General features: G+C 40.1%; 1 protein-coding gene across 2 annotated transcripts in view; it reads right to left on the bottom strand.

Annotated features, from left to right (window-relative positions):
• The window catches only part of shank3a (SH3 and multiple ankyrin repeat domains 3a), a 267,152-nt gene that overhangs the window by 154,257 nt on the left and 92,136 nt on the right, over positions 1 to 20,759 (bottom strand). For both annotated transcript variants that reach the window (XM_050073918.1, XM_050073917.1), the window contains one exon: positions 4,150 to 4,353. In XM_050073918.1, the coding sequence (XP_049929875.1) occupies positions 4,150 to 4,353 (204 nt within the window). The remainder of the gene's footprint in view (positions 1 to 4,149; positions 4,354 to 20,759) is intronic.

The raw sequence follows: 20,759 nt of genomic DNA, 5'->3' as shown, positions 1-20,759 counted from the left end.
AGCCTACATTTTATTGATTATCTCTGATCCCCACGCTCAATTTGGTCTTTGCGACAGTGCGAGCAACACTGCTGACGCTAGGTGGCGCCAAGCTTAAAAAAAAAACAAAAACGAATCCTATCTGTTGCCTCTTTAATTCAAAATGCTTTTGGATGCAGTTGGAAAGACCTACAACAAAACAAAACGTGCAATAATGCTGGGCAACAGACAAATGTGAACAGACTACATCGCACAGATTTGAGCTGTGATGGGGTATCATCAACACTGTGTCGTGTCTATGATAGAGTGGTGCCATTTTGCCATCACAATTTGAAAACAGTATTTCAACAGAAAGTTCAACATCAGCTGCAGCCATCTTTGTTGTTTTCGAAAATGCCTCAACGGCACTCCTCTTTTCTAAGCTAGGTTTATCTTGCCGTTGTGTATCCACCATGAGGGTGCACGAGCCAAAACAACGCCATCACGTATTTTTCATTATGCACGAAGGCTCTTCAATTTGTAAGTCATTGTCTGAAACACCCCATGTTGGCTAAACTAAAATGCTAATAAGCTAAAATGTACATGAGCTCACTTTATCATCATGAGCTGGAAAGGATGGATGGATGGCGTGACACAGGTGAGGCAGCTGCCAAGCTGCAGACTACTGTTTAAGACCAACCAACAACAAAACCAGGGGTGTCATTTATAAAACCGTGCATAGGATCCATACTAAAAGTGTGCATGCGAACAAAAGCAGAAAATAGTGTGCCAAAATAATATTCTGATTTATAAACCTGTGCCTATACCTGCCGGTGTACATTTTCCTTTTATAAGTCCCAAATCAACTTGGAATTGTCCGCACGTGGATCAGACTCATATCCCGCCCTCTACACACCCACGTTCAAACATAAATGGTCAATGCAAAGCACCTCATGAATGCTGATGCATAGATATGAGCCTGCTGATCGGCAGGTCTTAACGGTGTACCATGGCAACAACTGAGTGTCAACTCAGTATTTATATGTTTACAGCAATCAGACTGTTTCACACCTTGCCAAAATGATTGCAGCAATCAGAGGTAACCTCGATCTTAAGATATCATTTCAAGATGGAAGTTTGATAGGTGAACAATTTACTTCTTTAAATTTGTTATGGCTATCTTGGCCTGCATTATGATTCATAATGAGGATATGGGGTGTAATGATTGTGTGAAAGTTGTCACTAGCTTCATTTCCAGACTCTGAGAATTTACACAATTCATATGTGCAGGTGGTGAAGATATATGAAAGGTGACAGGAGTGTGTGTGGCAGCCACTTCGATGTCTCCAGTGTGTCATCATTATACACATAATGATTTCCACACCACTTAAGCTTTTGTGTCGCCAGTTTCCCCTGTCTCAAATGTAACATATTCAAGGTTTGCAGAAACATACAATGCCAACATTTAGAAGGCCTTAGACATTTGACTATATCAGGCTATATGTGCGACCACTTTCAAACTGACATGCTCCAAAAACTTTTTATGTATCATGCATCGCTTTACTCTCTTCTACCCACCACCCTTTTCTTTCATCATTGCTTTCAGCTCTGACAGTTAACACACAGCATGTTTAAGTCCAGGATTCTTATTACTTAAATTACTCCTTAAATAATAGATAAGCCCTGAACAGAAGTATCTGGGGAGTCTACTGGACACAGTGAGGCGCACACAGCCAGAGACCCCCAAAATGACCTTATAACCACCCTGATTCTCCATCCTCCATCTCCCCTCTTACAATATCAAATATATGCAGAGTAACACTCATGACACTGCCCCCAAGTGTTCCAGTAGAGTATAAAGAGTTAAAGTAACTGTGTGCTCTCTGGCAGAGAGTTGCATGCTTTACTAAGACTTTATACAAATTATTTAAATTTCCTAGAGTCTGGTGAATTTCTAGTTTAAGTTTGAATTAATCAGTGAAATGTGAATAAGAGGAAGAATGTTAATCCAAACCCAACTGATATGAAGATGACAGTGTGAATGGCTGATGCTCATATTTTGATTCACTGCCTGCAGACTTATTTGAGCCTTTTGTGGGTTATATCAAACGATGTTTTACTAAAGGTGAGTTGTCAAGAACACCTCTGAATTAAGTCAATATTAGTATCCGTTCAGATTAAGAAATGTGTCTCTGATTCTCTGACAAATCATCAAGGTGGCAAAACCATGAAAATATCCTCTAGCCAGTTTTCAATGGTCTACTTTTGTCTGCAGCTAAGAGCCCAACTCTAAAGCAGCACAGTACACCAAATCTGAAATAATAAGACCCATGATAAGAGTGGAGAGGAGATGAGACAAAACGGCGTACCATAAGTATGCAATTTGCCTCTACATTTAATAATTACTGATGTAGCCAAAACTGCACCAACAAAGAAAACATGTTAAAGGCTTTTAATTAAAGAGACATATTACAATTATAAAGCACTTTAGCACTACAATAAGTAATACTGTAGAAAATAATAATAGCAGTCATCTCCCAATGCTTCAGAGATTGACATAAAACTGGGGCTTTAGGTGGAAAGTAAATCTGTATTATGCTTTTCATCTCTTGACACATCATAAAACTAGTGAAAACAAGGACGGCCAGTCAAAAGACCACCTGGCATCTTCACACCACTCTTTGTAAGGCAACACATCTTTACATGCCTGCTTCTCTCTCAGATCAAACACCATGATGGACAAGCACGACAATTATCTCCATGAGATGACAGCCACTGCAGACAACACACTGTCATTGAGCGGGGTATTACTGCTGCTGGATTTGACTGACACATTATGACAGAAAAAACATACACTGCGTGCACAATGATGCACATACACACACCAGCATGCTGTGTGAGCCTGCATGTGTGTGCCTGTGATGCATACACGCACTCATATAGACAACTTCAAAAAGACTACAGTAGATACTCTTCAACAACAATAGCTTATGGGAAAAAATAGCACCACCACAGTGGCCCTTAAAAGTCCATTTGAGATAGCTGTTGAATTCCAGGGGGCTGCATATACCCTCACCTTATCGCTATAAAGTAATTTGACATGATTTACAGAAGTTCACTCTAATATTATATCCATATCTGTTCAGTACCCTACTCTGTCTCCAAGGCTGGATAACTGACGCAACATGCTCTATGTACTACTACAGCACATTACCACATACTAATAAGTATGTGTACTAGTAAGACCACCCTCTCCACTGTAACTCTAGTGCCAGTTTAGTCTTGTGTAGCCAGACCTACATCCACATTGTTGTGTCAGAGAAAGGTCTGGGAGCACCCATTATCATTCTGGTAGAGGGAAGAAAATGGTCTGTGTTTTTGTATTTCTCTAAACCAATCATAAACACTTTGGGTGTTGCAAAGGCCAGGATTCAGTGATGGTGCCCTTGCAAAATGACAGCACACAAATAGCAGAAGGGGAGAGGAATGCCGACTGAAACAACCAGCAATGGCTCATACCTAAAGTCTACAGCCGGTGAGTCAGACTAGTACCTGGGAAACCCATCATTATGCACAGTGCTGTTCTTCTGCAAGTCTTCACAAATAAAAAAGGGTATAGACTGAATTTCTTTCACTCTGCATCAGGTGAATGTCCTTCACCCAGTCACAGGTGGATGGAAAGTTTGTAAAGAGGTGCAGTATGTGTTGGTCAGCCAACTTGTTTGCTCGTGCTCATGTCCCGTACTCAGCTTTTGTTAATATTAGTCTCCTGATGTGTGTAGCATTCATGAAATACCTCACTTTATGTCTTGCAAAGCTAATTATTAATACAATAAATCCAAAATACACAAACATGCTTGCCTTTTTCAAAGGAGATAACTCTGGTGTGTGCACACAGTACATAATGCAGATGCTGCACTGTGGCCTCGCAGTGGGGTTCTGGGTTTTTCATTTTGTCAACATAACTTTATTAATGACAGAAAAAATTGAGTTTTGGAGTCTGAGAATTGATTCAGAATCGTGAAACTCAAGAATATCAAATCTTATGTGAGAGGATTTTTTCCCCTATTACTTGGAGGATGATAGGATACACAGAGTACAGACAGATTATGTAGGGTGTGGTGACATGTACCCCCTTTTGCTCTCTTCTGCCAACACACTGCCTCATACATACACATGATCCATACCTACCTCCAGGTAAGGTACAGGTGCAATGGATGGGAAGGGGTATTCCCTTAGCTGTCTCTCCTCATCCAGAAACTTGCCAGCCTTGCCGTTGTAGGCTGGCTGAAATAGGCCATAGTTGAGTACATCCTTCAGGCTCTGGTTGAGAGTACACAGGATCCGCTGCTTGGACAGCCAGATAGGAGCATCCACGTTGAATTTCATACATTTCTGCAGAGACAACAGCAAAAGAGGGGAGAAGGTCAAGCACATGTCATTTTTCGAAATCTCTCATACTGCACTTCAGTTGAGTAACACCAAGAGATTGAAGAGTCATATTTACTGAGTCACATTAATATAAAATTTAGGTGCTGAAAAATGTGTTAGAATATTAAATAGGACCTCTTTCATTACAGAGGAATTTATTGAACTTCCAATGTCATGCCCAGAGGAGTAGCTAGGCCTTTTATCATAATGAGCAATTCACATAGGTATGGTAGCATTTCACCATTATCCATTACTTTTCACAAAAGGTCATCTTGAAAGCCAGCACTAGTTACCATACTAAAGTAAACAAAACTGTAATATAGGCAAAAGCTCTCACAGAAACACCTTCCTGACACCCATTTTTCAGCAGCATAAATTTGAGTCTACATAGTCTACATAGTCTGCATTATTCATGCTCTGAAAATTAAGCTGTGCAATATGTAAGTACTACACAAATGGCTGCAGTAGCTCTGTCTCCAGTCATGAATGAAACAGTTCACAGGTACTGTATTGATGCCCGTGGGAAAATTCTACAAATACTTCTGCGCTCCAATAAACATCTGTAGAACACACACACTGAGATGCAACCTCAGTGGTACTCTCTTTTCCATAAATTACTATTATTACCACAATAGATAAAGGTTGGTTAAGTGTTAACTGAACTGCATATACTGGGCTAAATTCAACATTTCATTCAAGGACTATGGTTATTGTAGCAAGGCAGAGCACTTCCCTCTAGCTACCACATTGTGGAGCCTGAGAGAGAAAGAGAGAATGTGAGAGAGAGAGAGTGTGCAAAACCCACAAGTAATAAATCAATCACTGCTGCCTGCAATATCGATTCAGCACCTCAACTCTATCCTGTTCAGCATCACTGTGCTTCTGACACTCATATACAACTGTTGAGAAATCACATCTTATCACAGCAATACACCGCAACTAACAGCCACATGATGCAGATGCGCACAGGCAGCTCTGAAGTGAAACGTCAGTGCAGACATTTAAAGATCTTAGCCTGCTGAAAAAAAAAAAAGAAAAAAAAAAAACCACTACTCTAGCTGAAGGTGCAAAGACATAACAGCATGCAGAATTCTTACATTATTACTAAGGGAAGGAACTCTGACTTTTGAAATATTCAGAAACTATATATACATATATATATATATGAATGCACAAACATCTTTGTACAATATATTGCTCTAGGTTTGAATTTTTATCAAAATAATACCTAGACACACTAAGAATTCAGACAAACTTTCCACATTGAACGTCTGCAGACATTTATAGTACAATTGAGGGTCTGCCTCAGCCCCCAGGGGTAAACAGGAGGGCTGGGAAGTGAGTGTACCATCCTCCTGCCAACATCAGGTCAAACTGAAACTAAGAAGACACTGCTGGGTCTGGAGTGAATGTCTGTGAAACTTTGAATTGGCCTTAAGGGTGGGGGGTATAGGAATGGCAAATAATATGGGACATCCAGTGTTTCAATACAAGCAGCTACAAAGTATAGCTATCTATGCTTCATTTGCATAGATGTCATCTGATGTAATAAATATGAGAAGAGATGTTGTGATGCAAATGATAAAATCTGTTCCCAAAGCAGCAAACGAAACAGAGGAGTCCCAGGAATTCCTAGCAATTAATCAAGTTGAATAATCCAAAAAAACAAACAATATCCTGTCGGGCAGAAAGGGGGGAAACCAGTCAAGGACAGGCCTAGAAATACCAGCCTTCCCTCTAATCTTTAAGGACACACGATCATGTACTCATGGTGTCAAACAATGCACTGATCTGAGTGCAGCGGTGCAGCATATGCACCAGAGTTGTAGCTCTGGTCTGTTGTTTCAAGATGGTAAATTTGTTAGAGGTTTGTTTCTGTGAGATCAAGACAGCGTCCCTTCTGCAGAATGTCTGGTACACGTCCAGAGGAAGGTGAGTTTTTATTGCATCATTAGAGTGCAGATTAGGGCCAACAGCCCCTATTACCTATCTTAACAGTCTTATAGGGACTAGTGCAGTGCCTGTTCAAAACATGCCTGGTCAGAGCAGGCCGATTGTTTAACATCCGGTTTTGCTGCTTCCAGCTTTCTCGACAACCGCTCATTCAAACAACTTCACACTCAACACTGTGCTGCCTCAGGCCCTGAGCAATACACCTGCCATGACACTGTTGCGTCACCGAGCAATGCTAGAGTATATGTGTCAGTAGCCATTTGGTAGCTTCTTGGGACAGGGCTATTTCCAGGAACAAAAGTATTCATTCCAACAGCTACGTGCCAGAAATGTTTGAGTTTGCAACAAGGTAACATCTCCACTCTCTTTGGATCTGTCTTTCTTCATCTGTTTTTGCATGTACTGGAGCGACCAACTGAGATCGAGTGAACGATACTTGTTCGGGGACCCCTAAATATGTCCTGTAGATCTCGAGACCTCAGCAATATGTCCACTGAGTGTGAGGACAATCAGATGAACCGTTGTCGAGAAAATCCAAGGGCAGACATAGACACACAGAGACTCTTTGCATTTTAGTTAGATAATGTCAAGAGGACTGGGACATCGACACTTGTTAAGCATGGCATCCACAAGATCATACAGTGGTATCAGGCCTAGAGCAATTCAGGGGGAAAGGAAATTGCTAAATAGAATTGCTATTATCCTTGGTATGATCAATCTCATTGATAAAAAGCCAGCAGATGATCATCAGTGTCCTCCTTTAGACAGGTAGTAGATAATGATGGAGTTATTAGAGCCAGTATGTTATCATCTAAACATTCACTGATGAGTTGATAAATGTCTGATTGGGCTGATTCTCTGACTATAAACTGTACTGTTAATGCCTGTAGCTACTTTAGTTTTAGACTGGAAAAAGGTTGTGGTATCAAACAGCTCAGTCAATATTATAACACTTTGAGCCACATCTTTCCTCCAACAATTTTCACAAGTCAAAACAAGATCAGTCTACAACTGAAATGTGCTTAAACCTGTGCTCTGAACAGGAGGTGCCCCACTTCAGGACATCAGTATCAGCTTCATATAACGTCTTTTTAAATAGTCAATTTTGCATTTAATGTAGTCAGAATCAAAATTTGGTTTATTGCAGAGCAGGATTTCACATACAAGGGACTTGCTTTGGTGTATGGGTGCATAACACAAAAGTAGTAAGACACTCAAGAAACAAATATTGAATGTAAATATAAGAATATGAAAAAAACCTATGAAAATTGTGGTCAATATGTCTGTTTTAAAAAGTCAGAGCTAAACAGTTTTACAGGTAAAAGCTTATTTGCCTCTCAACATGACCAGCAATGTTCCCCATCTGAGTAGTAGGATCAATTCACCAAAACAGTCTTCAGGATAATGTACAAAAATACAGGAGTTTAAACTTTTATTTATGCAGAAAGATGCCACGGGCAGCAACATCTCCAAACTCCAACTCTCCACTACCTACTTCTCTAATACTTTCACTGTCTACTTTAAAAACCAAGCGATAGGAAACACAACACACAAGCCATAGGAAGATGTTATTCCAAAACTGTAACAAAACTAACACCAAATATAGCAATGAAAAGCTGCATCTTCACTTGAGATAGATTGTGTTTTTCATTACACTGAGAGACGATAGGAGTGTTGGGAGAGACTAAAGGCTTAGTATTAAGAAGGCCTCTGGGGACAATCTTGTCACAGCAGGGAGATCTTACCATCGACACACAGCCACACAGCAATGAATAAACACACACACAAACACAAACACACACACAAACACAAACACAAACACAAACACGTATCTGCGACTTCAAAGTGGAATATTTAAAATAAAAACAAGCTCATTCATGGCAAAATGTCCTTGTGTGTTATTAGCCTTGTGCAGGACTTAGAAATTAACTTTATTAAAAAAAAAGCAGAGCTAGCAAAGTCACTTTCAGCAGTGACTAAGTAATTACAGAGAGTGAGAACTGTTACATATTGTACATACAAAAAATAATCAGGCAACACTGTGGAGAGTAAGCTGTGACAGATTTTTTTTTAAAAGGCTCCTTGGGGTAAATCAAAACCCTATGTCAGTCTGAGCACTGTTGGAGCACTGAGCACAGGGTACAGTATTTCTGTAATGGAATCCATAAACAAACAAACAAACAAACAAAAATAAGAAGAGTCAACATGCAGGGAAAAATCATTTTAGGGCCAGTGCGGCTGTGTCAGCCTGACAGACAGTCAGTCCGCAGAGCTTCTTCTTCTTCGGTTACAGACAGTGAGTTAGGCAACATTTATCAGGTACAGTATCATTTATCAGTGTACAAGAGACATATTCTTGTTATAATGTATTTATGTTTCATTTGTTGTTTTGAAATATATTTTAATCATCTCTAGTATTTATTTATGCTTTGGATCATCTAACTGTCATCTTTCAATGCAAATATATCGTACAGGATGTACATGCACACAGCATTTTCAAGCACACATCTAAAACTGGGAAAGTGGCCAGACTCTATAGGGTGACTTTCCATTTTTCTTATCAGCCACATTTGTAGTTGCTCTGTTGTGTAAAATAACCTTGATTTTAGTTCTCAAGGTGGCAGCACAAGATGTACGTTTATGTAATTGTGGGTCTTTGAGTTTGTGTGCCTCGCCTGTCCTTGTTAATCTATGTGACTGTGTCTCCTTGTGCGTTTATGTGTAAAGTCAGTTTGCTTGAATACACATAAAAGACACAACTGGCATTAGAATGTAACCCTGACACTTCACACCTCATAAAGCATGCTGCGCACTCGTCCACTGCATCACGTCTCCTTTTCTGCCAGCACCTCTTCCCACCTGCTTGTACAGTGCTGATACTGTTTTGGTAATCAATGAAGCATCAGCAGTAAAACTTTCACTTAAAGGGATAACCCTGATTACAGTTTCATAAAAGAACTACTGTGCTTAATACTAAATCAGCTGACTGTAATTACGGTATTTAGGACAAGCTCATCTATAATTTTTTAAATCAAGAGGAGGTAGTTACATTGCACAATTACACTTGATTGATTAAACATTTAGGCCGGGTTTTCTTAAGACTCACTTAAGCCTTTTACTGATCTCTATTGCAGGCAAATAGTCTGACATTAATGTAATATGATTTAACAAGTATTTAAATCAACCTAATTCAAATGCAATAGTAATTCAATAGTGATATAATTACACTGGTAAATCTCAATCCTCTTACTACCCTCCTTTGTCAAGGTCCTCTTAAAGAAGCATTTCACTGCTGGAAAGATGACCTTTTAATAAAACTAGTCTGGCTATGCAGTAGAAAGATGCAAATGCTTGTGAAATTGGTGCTATGACCAGGGAAAACAAAGAGAAACTAGAAAAGCATTCAGAGAGTGCAGACCTCCGCCAAGTAAGTGATATTCCCTCCCCCTCTGCATCAGATTTTGCAGCCTGCATCACAATAAGGTTATCTGCATCACTATCATTATTAGGTTATATGGGAACTGCCCATTGGTCCGACAGCCCATTGGTCCGACATCCCATTGTTCCGACCACATTAAACCCATTGTTCCGAAGTCCCGTTGTTCCGAAATCATCATGATGCCCTGTGGTTAAGGTCTGGTTAGGTTTAGGCACAAAAACCACTTGGTTAGGGTTAGGAAAAGATCATGGTGTGGGTTAAAATGAAAAAGAAAGTAACAAACACATAAGCCGTGAGCCTGCTTCGCCTCAAGCCTTTCCCAGCTGACCCAGAGCCGGTCACGGCGCACCATCAAGGTAGAAATACGCCCGCCGCACCACGGACCGTCGGACGAATGGGATGTCGGACCAATGGGCTGTCGGACCAATGACATGGACCCAGGTTATATATGCCTTCACCATGGAGACACTGTGGTGTATTTATTTCATTTTTATTTTGTACATTAATTTCAACTTTAGAATAACAACAATATTTAGCAAGGTAGAACTAGACGTGCTTTCCAGCCACCAGATGGCGCTATTTTCAACGTCTTAATTGCTGCTGAGGCTGTCAGACCTTAGACTTTATTTATTATTTTTATTATTTTATTGACTTTGCTTCAACCGATCACTACCAAAATATTATTGTCTGTTCCTTGTCCCATTATCCACCTGTCCTGAAAATTTCATGAAAATCCGTTAATAACTTTTTGAGTTATTTTGCAGACAAACAAACAAACAAACAAACAGACCAACGCTGGCAAAAACATAACTTCCTTGGCGGAGGTAACAAAGGGCTGTGGCATTTGCTTTTGCTCAAAAGCAAAACCTAAAACTACCACAATGCATTGCACTGCACCAGACCACTAAACATTGCACTGGTGGGTGATGTAATGCAACCTACAGTGGACTGTATTCCACAGGAAAGAATATGGCAGCAGTCGGTAATAAACAATCTCTGTTTGATTTTGGTTTTCAGTGTCCGTTTTTAACAAACAGGAAGTAGTACAGTGCCCACCTCTTATTCACAATTTTTCGTATTACAGCCAAACTGTGCCCTAAAATATGTTTCTGCCGACATTTTAAGTAAGAAATAGGCAAAACAGGAACAGAATGTTGGTTTGTATTTGCCCAGCACTGCTTTGTTTTACTGTCTGATTGCAGTTTGGTCTTTGTGTCTCCTTCTATCTACTTCTGTACTCTTTCTATCCGTGGTGGCGGGCATACAAAAATGCAGAAGTTCAATCTGTAAGATGGAGGGAAGTTTACCACAGTGCATTTACACATACTACCCACATTGTTATGATACAAAGCTGGTTGACTATCAACAACGTATTCATTTAAAGGCCCTGCACACAGGTGTTTTCAGTTACTCTGGCCGATTAGACCTCTCTTCTGGACATTACTGACATCGTCCTGACTCTGTTTGCACCTGGCACAGCAGAATAACTTTTTACACCGTCTTAGGAGTTTTGGTATTGATGACTTCATCAAACTCTAATCAGCCAGAATAACTTAAAACGCTTGTCTGAGTGTGCAGGGTCTTAAAGCAGGGACTTAATTCAGGAACACCCTTGTGGAAACTCACAGCTTGGTTGCTCCATATCTGTCTTTATTACTTCACAAATTACCTGAAAGTCATGGGGTACAATTATACCAGTTTGTTGTAATGGCAGTGACTAACACACAAATTGAGCAGTTGCAGCATGAAAAGTTGGATTTTCATCAGTAAGCAATTACTATAAAATACAAATACTATAAATTGCCGTGGAGCCGTCACAGGAATTTAAAGTTGGCACACAAAAAACTACCTACTGATGTGGAATTTCAATTTCTGGCAGTTTTATAAGCCTGAGAAGTTTGGCAGTTGCCAAACAGGAAGTCACAAACTACAAGATCTTTCACCAGAAGGACTTTCCAGTGAGTGTGTCATGTGATGCATGGGTCAAACCACAACCCTGGGTCAGGGGTGGGGGTGCTTACTAGAAAACATCAAAGTCATAGAGTAACAAAGTAGCATTCCAAGTAAGTTGTCAAATACCTTACAGAAACATTACGTGCAGTAGTCCACCTTCCACCTTCTTTGCCCCTCTCTTTGTCACTTTCTCTCTCTTGCTCTCAAATACACACAGACAAATCTTAAAAGCACTGCAGCAGGGCTAGTCTCTGTCCTCAACCTGTGTATTGTGCTCTTGTTGGCTGTAGCTCACTGACAAAGTCCCCATAGCTCCGAAAATTTAGCATGCCTGATATCTGAGCTGCATCTGCGATGCAAGAGTGAGCCTCTACGCTTGCATCTTTGTTTGAACAGTTTACACATGGCACTTGAGCAGCCATTTGCCTCTTATGTGGGGCTATTGTTGGGGTGCTCCAAAAACTGTTGGCCATTGGGGAATCAGGCCGAAGTCGTGTAGTGTAATCTAGGCATAAATGGTACTAACTCTATTCTTATATCTCTGTTATAAATAGATCAGGCTTCACATGATCAAAACTCATACATTCTAGCTTGAATAGATTTGCCTTATCTAAGTAAGTGTGCTACATTACATTACCTTGTATGCTACTAGCAATGATCAATAATGTTATTAAAAAAACAGCACAATTTATTTTTAACAATGTATTAAGGATCAGTAACTTGTTTTACAAATGAGTACATATGTATAGTGGTTAAGGGGCTAGTTGTAGTACTGTAGTAATCTATTTCCCTGGACTGAGACACAAGACAGCTAAATCTGCTAGCTCTCAACCACCATGCAGAGTGACATGACTAGAACATGTTTTGAATACCAATGTCCTCTATCACACATTCAGCTCTTTATCTTAATTGATCCATCCACATCAACAAATATTTCACTTAATCACAGCACACACAGCATGAAACTAACTCCAATGAGCACAGAAATGCCTCTATTATAAGTATCACAAAATGTGGCCCCACCTCCACTCCACACTAATACAATCTGAGCATGCAGGTGGTGTGAATTAAAGTCTGTATGGGTTTAGTCCATCAGGCACACTGAGATTAGCCCATGCTGTTCTCATTAACTGTGGAAATTAAACATTATTTTGGCCTTGTCTTAAAATTATTGATTTCATTCGCATTGATCAAAGCTTTTCTAATATCCAGAGCAACAAACAGCAAACCATAGTCATAAATCTTTTAAAGATGAATATTTAATGGATTCGTGCCAAAGCAAACCTGGACAGGCAGTCCATTGTTCAAGCCAAGAGTGACAAATAATGATGAGAAGACTAGTGGAAGGAATAAATCAAATGCACATGGGTACAGTGAAGAAGATAGTTAGCGGAGTTTTGCTAGCCAGTGTATCCCAATTCATTCTAATTTAAATGATTTAAGGACATTAAGGACAAGTAAAAACTAATTGAGAGTGCTTATGTAACAAGGTTGAAGGGTTACACAGTCCTTCCTTATATCCTGAAAAAATCTGGTGGATAAGGTGAACAGTAGTCATCGACAACAGAAAAAACACTGACTGTAGCCGAGGGTAGAACACAGAGATCTTATTTGACCTCAACATGTAACCAGGGGTTCTTGAAATGGAAACGCTTAGGGCTGACACCCTCTGGTTTGTTTGGTTAGTCACTATGCTCTTATCTGACCAAATTCTCATTGGTCTCATTACTCAACACGGAAAAATGGATGAATAATGACAGGAAACATTCAGTGTCAGATTTATGATTATGGATCTATTTTACAAAGTCTCCAAAAAGATACCGTAGTTTAACTCTGGATAACAAAGGTTCTGAAAGGGATATGACCACACCACAACCAACGCTGGAACGACAGAATGGCTAACATTAGCCTCTGGGCAAATTAGGTTTCTCACATACAGTTTTCCAGAGATATTCAATGTTACGTTGTATACCACATCAACCCCAGATTTGACTTCTATAGTTTCTAGTATCACAGATTTGTCTGCCGGTGAGACAGACTCGTACACCCAGTTCAGCTGGAACAGTTCTACTTGAGCAATACAGCATAGATTATTTTCAGATTAGGTTACATTAGACATCATGTCACTTGCCTGATCAGACAACTGCATGAGACATGCCACTCCCCCGCACGCAGAGTTGACTTGCCCTGGACAAGAGTTAATGTCTAGTTCTTTAATGCTTTGGTAGACACACTATGCTACCAGGTAGAGTGCATTCAGTGCACTACGACTGATTTAGTTCGTCTAGAAGTAATGTGCAAATTTCTTTTTCCTCCTTGACCAATCCGTTGGTTGAACAATAAGCTGAATTTCAGTCGACCAAGACTTTCTTAGTTGACTACAGCCCTAGAAACGCTACAGCAGAAGTACATGAGTTATCAAACATTACAATTTGCACATTATGTTTGACTGGCATACCCAGTGTCTTCATAATCCAATTATACCAAGATTAAGTCTACAGTTTTTAGGGTTTAATAGTGATCGTTACTGTGGAGGGTGTTATTAATGAAAGAGATTTGTGCTCAGCTGGTCTGCCACAGGTAACTGACATGTCTTTAAAATAAAAGGTTTAAATCTCCCTCTTTCTTGTGTCTGCTCTCCCTGTCTGTGTTTTCTCTGTTTCCTTTTATTTAGCTGCTGTGCCCCACACACATGCACACACACACACTCGAATGAATGGACAGGTCTTTCACTGTTTTGCTGTGGTTCCTTGGTGCCATTGAAAACACGGGTCTTCCCTCAAAGTGTCCCACAGGTCTAAATAAAGGCTATGAATGAATCTCTCTTCCTCCTGAGTCGTGCCTTTGAACTGCAATGCAGAGCCAGCTAGACTGGATATAACATTCAAAGCATGGGAGAGAAAGAAAGAAAGCGTGAGTGCAGTAGAAAGAAGAAAAACAAATGGAGTGACTCGAGCAGAGAGAAAGAGAGAGAGACAGAGCAAGATAGTGGAAAAAAATGCACCAAGAAGGATAGTGTGCAGTTATTGAGTATATGCCACTGTGTATGAATGTGTTTGTTTGTCTGCCTGCTAGTCTATTAAAGGCTTTTATTTGATGAAGTAATCACAACAACCTTTGCAAAGCGTTAGGTGGTAGCAAATATGGGGTGGAAATGTATTGTCATTGAAATTTCTTTTGTAAAAATAAGTCGCCACTCTTCTAGTTCTTCGAAACTTTGGTATTAAAATACGACAGTCATAACTTCTCTCATATAGTAAGTACAGATTTATTTCTAATTCAGTCTTCCCACACTACCATGGCCCTGCAATGTCAAATGGGATTATGACAAGGATTAATCACATCTATTGATATTTTAGGATGAGGAAGTCATTCTTATAGCAAACACCACCTTGTCTAATGTTACGTAGGTCTATTGGGTCAAGACACAACATGATAAGTAAAAATGGTGGTAGAGCAACTGATTGATCTTAGACTCATCTAGCAAAAACTAAAAACTAAAACTGCTGCTGTATCACATCATATCGTATTTTAAAATGCATCTTGTACATTATAAGTCAAATACTACTGCTACACAAACAACTGAAAAGAGAAAGACAGACAATGGAGCTGTTGGATAAAGAAGAACAGGTAGGCCAGAGAAAGCTTCTGAGGATATTAAAGGAGCTTTTTGCAAAGTTGTCTGGACACAGTTCTCAACATGGAGGTGGCTGAGCCAGCGGGTAGCAGCTACCAATGCTAACATCAAAAACAGTGCTAAACAATGGCAACAGTGCTGACAGTGCTAACAATGTTATCCACGGGGGAACCAGAGGGTGGGTGCTACACTTCCGTGACGATGCCGCCCCAATACCAGCACTCACCACCATATGAGCACAGCGTAACAAACCACAGAGAACCTTGGATTACAGCACACACAGAGGTAGTGACTTAGTTCTCCACTGAGGATACCATTACTCCACTGTATCTTTACATAGCAAATAGTGGTTTCCTGCCATATTAATGCTCTTAATGTTGCAGGCAGAACCTTGAATTAATATGAAAAACTAAGACAAGTTGTACTGGCCAATAAATGTTGAATTGTGAACAGTGTAGACTGTGCATTTTTCCCCACATAGTAACATATCCTACACTTGATATTTTGCAAAACATTCAGTTTGCACAACCGAGATACAGACTTTTAAGAGTTTACATGTAATTCCCTTAGACTTTGTGTAACTAAGGTTAAGCTGCTATCAGAAAGTGAACATTTGCCACCTTCACTGTGTCCAATGTAAGCATGATGGCAGATAAACTAGACTGGACTAGAACTTTTCCCCAGCAGACATTTTGACTTGTTAAAGCAAGAAAAACACAGGTGTAAATATTATCCATAACAATAGCTCTATCCAGTTAAGTGTTTCAGTAAGTAATTTCAGTGAGTGAGCGTGCACAATACCAGAGCTAGAACTGGCCCAACTAACTGGACTGCAGCCTCCATTAGTGTTATTAATACCATTTGTGATTTTCCTGCTTTGACAAGTCAAAATGTCTGCAGTGAATTACTGGAATTACTGTATTATACACCCCTTCACCAGCAATCTACAAATACATGAATTGGCAATACATAAAAAGCTTCAAAGCTTGTTTATCAGGCTTGAGCCAATAAACAATGTTTATACATTAATTAGCCTAAGGGTGGGTCTGCACCATTATTACGCCGGTGTACGCCAGTGGTGCGCCAAGTAGGTGGAGTCTGAACACCATTTGACAAGTATTGTAGCCAGCAAATGCACTGGTTCCGATGTTAAATTTGAGCGGCAAGAGCGACATATACATCACCATGACCACATGGCTCATACAGACAAAAACAATTATTTGTCAACTAGGAAAGCCACCATGGCTTTGCCCTGTAGGCAAACATTGTTGTTTGTTTTGTCACCTGACAATAATGTAGTTGCTGCCACTGGCTAACACATCACAGTCCATTTAAACAGCTTTCCAGCCCTCGCTGTAACTTGTTAAGCCGTGCACCGGTGAACTAAAGCAGACCCTATATATACTGTGTAGGAATGTAGGTTACTGTTTGTAAACATGCTCACCACTGAAAGTGAAAGTAAAAACCAAACCCAGACAATACGCCTTGCTATATTTGCATTTTTTCGACACTGTGTCTCTTGGATGCCTGCTGCTTTTGGTCTGGCAACTGGTCACTACTTTCTTAAATGTCCCAAGCATAAAAAATAAGTGGAAAACAATAAAAATACAGGCAGAGGGCAGAGTCTCTGCAGAAAAAACACTGCCACACATGTATACAGGGTCACAAGTGAGGATATGGAGGGATTTTTTCTTTATGTGTTTAAACAGTTTTTTGGAAAATCCTCCATAGTATATCTTTAACGTAATTATGTCATAGGAAGCTGGGAGCTGTGATGAAGAGTTGCACCCTGCTGCCAAATTACACAGCACTTCTTGGTGACTGGTGCTGTGATAGTAGCTTGCTGCCTGAAAACACATTAAGTGCATGTGAGTAAATACACATGCATGTGTGTGAAACAAACCGGGAAAAATCCTCGCTGAAATGGCCAGTGAGTGATCATCCTCTCTAGCGTGCCATGTTCAACCATGTGTAACTCCCCTCTCCTGCTATAAAGCCCTGATATTGACCCCGTCTTTACAGAGCATAACAATGCCACAGCAAGCCTCAAGAAAAATAGAAAACTGACACAAAAGGAGAATCTGGATGCTGTCTGGTGTCAATTTTTTTTTAAATCATATTACAGTAAGTATGTGTACATGCTATGGACAGATTCTTTTAGAGAGATAATTGATTAATCCATTAGTTGACTGGAAGAAAATTAATTGTCAACTATTCTGATTGTATATTACATATCTTTGGACTGCTGGTCAAACAAAGCAAGATTTGACACCGGTATGGGCGTTTTTCAATGGTTTACTGTTCAGGATTGTTGGTTACAGTTTGTAAACATGCTCGTCAGTAAAAGTGAAAGTAAAAGCCAACCCTAGATTCACTTGCATTTGCCATTCACCTCACTATTTTTGTATTTTTTCGATGCAGTGTTTCTTGGATGCCTGCTACTAATGGTCTGGCACCTGGTCGCTACCCTTTCATAAAACCCCAACCTCACCTGAGCACTGTGGGGTTACACGCACATAAATGTTCAGAAAATAAGAAGATACAGGCAGAGGGCAGAGTCTGTGCAGAAATACACACCACCACACACTTCTAGTGGGTCATAAGTGATGATTGAGATGGATTACTTCTGTCTGAGTCAATAATTATTATTATTATTTTTATTTTTTTAGAAAAATCCTACATTGCATATGTTTAGACACATTTTAGCATTTCATAGACTTAGTAATTGATCACCTATTTGAGAAAATAATCTGCAGATTATTCAATAATGAAAATAATAGTTTGTTGCAGCCCTAGATTCTATATGATGGACCATAAACACTTTGATGGTTTGCTATGGCTGAATGTCACTTTTCCCTTTAGAAATTCTGCACAGTGAATGAAAGCATCAGAGCCATACAGCCAACACTCGTGACACTAAAATGATCTTGGTAGAGGATGAAAAAATAGGAGCTGAGGAGAGCTGGAGGGGCTTTTTTACTTCAAGATAAGAGTATATTAGAGAAGAAGAACAAGATACTGCAGCAGGCATATGTTTCAGTAGAGAGAGTCAAGTGAGGTGCTTCACTACACTGCAGAGACGTGGCTGGTGGTCACGACACTTAAGCTGCAATTTTCTTTTACAAGAAATGCTGAATCACATTATTCTGCCAAACTGCATGTGTTGGCTGTGTTCCTGTTTGTGTACATGTGTAGCCAGTGTAGCCTTGTGTGTTTATCAATGCCCCTCCATGTCAAACTCATTCGCACACTGGTTGAGATCAGACACCCAAGGGTATAACAGTCTTGTCTTCAGTCTCCCTCTTGTCTTCACACACTTTAATCTAGGGCCGAGCCTTGATCTTTTGTCTGCTTAAATTAGAGACATAAGTGAAGGATGATTGGACAGGAGAGCATGGGCTTGAGGGGAGAGATGAGAGACAAACTGTAGGTCACACTTGTGGAGCATGGTGGGACGATGAACAAAACAAGCGTGAAGGAAGAGAGAGAAGACCGCATGTTTTCAATTAATCACTATATTAGATTGCCTAAAGCTAGAGAACGATCATTGGGTATTTGGAAAGTTAAATCAACCAGGTTCAAAGTTGTTAATCTCTCTGTATGCCTCTAGGAACCACAAATATATTCAGTCTCACAATTCTACAGTCAGAGGAGCAAACCTGCTGTGCAAACAAGGGGAAACTCTGTGCCTACCTACAACAGACTTTGTAAAGGAAGTGGACATAGCCACCGTGACATCACCCGTTGGTTTGTGGACTACAGTGTTGAAACCTCACATTTAACATTTAGGCCGTCACTTACAGTTCGTAATTTAGGCAGTTTGGAGCTAGAAGTGACCATATTTGGATGAGAGGGTGGAGGAGGAGTGAGATGGTTTGGTTTTGAGAACCTGAGGACACTATGCACGTCCACCAGTACTAGCAACCTGACTGCAGCTGGCTCCTTCCTGGTGAAACCACACAAAGTCGCCAGTAAGGCTTAAAGGGGAGCTATTTTGCTTTTCAATATTTTGTGCATATATAATGTTACAATAAAGGATGTTTATATTTAACATGGCTAAAGTTGCAAATAATGAGGTAAACGTGTGGAGAAATAATCCCTGTGGGCAAAACCCTCAGATTTTCTACCATTCTGAACACTTGGTTTCCAACAGTTTTTTCTACTCTGCCTACAGTATGAAATCATAGTGTACCTGATTTCTTTACATTGTCATTTACTCCACGTACGCTACAGAAAGTGTTTACATTACCTAGCAAAACTGCTACATGAAGCAACAATGTCAGGGAAACGTGAACTTTGTTGTCAGCATTGTTAATTTCTCCTCGATTTTGGGTCATATTCCTGCTAGAACATGTCAGGCTGTGTTTGAAAGCTTTTATTGGTGATTTTTATTGCTAGCAAGTGCAGCTATTCTTCATTACAGTCATTCACCCAGCTGCAATGATGGGGAAGAATCACTGAGATATGGGAGACCCAGAGGTGCTGACCAGTCAGAGCTAACTGGGCTTAACGCTAAAAATGAAGCATTTGAGACAGAGGGTAAATACAGGAGTGTTGTTTTAACCATTAAAGCATGTAAACATGTTATAGTAGAAACTTTGTATACAAGTATGAACCTGAAAATTACTTCTCTTTAAATATATATTTGCTGGAAAAAATGATAACTGACTCCTTAAGCGGCCTTCACATGATAAGAACAATGCGCTTCGCTCACCGCCAGGTGTGGCGCAGCGGCGCGGTCAAAGTTCAAATAATTTCAACTCTGAGCGCAGCGCTCGGGCGGAAAATCCGAGCGGTGCGCGACGCCAAGGGTAGCGGTGCCGCTTTGTCAGGCGTTGCCGCCCTCTCCATAGACAAACAATGGGACAGCCAGCGCAAAGCGGTTTTACAGCTGATCATGTGTAGAGGCCTTAGAATGTTGAACAAGACAAGGCAGCATCTTTCGATGACCAAACTGTTACATTAACTTTCCTAAACTAAAAACACATTGGGAAAGGGTTAAAGCTTCAAGACAAAAACATACACAGCACCCAAGACAAGTCCAGGGCCATTTAATGTACACAGTTCTATCCTGAGTGACAGGTTGCAGTGGTAGCAACTTGTCTATCACAAGATAGCCACGCTCTATAGCACATCCTGCCTATCATCTATTTCACTCTAAATGGGACCATAATTTTTCAAAATAAACGTGCTGTGTTAACCCTTTGGGCCCTAGGCGTTTTTGGGGTATTTTTTACTGCCTTTACTTTTAAGCTCATATCACAGTCATTATAAAGGCTACATACACATGCTATATCTTGTTTTTTTCAGGACAATCTGGGCTAACCAGATTTGCCATCATTTCACGTCCTTCTATGTGCCTGTATTTTATATTAATTTTTATATCAA

This window comes from Epinephelus moara, chromosome 20, assembly GCF_006386435.1.
Source record: "Epinephelus moara isolate mb chromosome 20, YSFRI_EMoa_1.0, whole genome shotgun sequence".
Taxonomy (NCBI): domain Eukaryota; kingdom Metazoa; phylum Chordata; class Actinopteri; order Perciformes; family Serranidae; genus Epinephelus; species Epinephelus moara.
The sequence above is the reverse complement of the archived record's forward strand: the minus strand, read 5'-3'. Positions and strand labels throughout refer to the sequence as shown.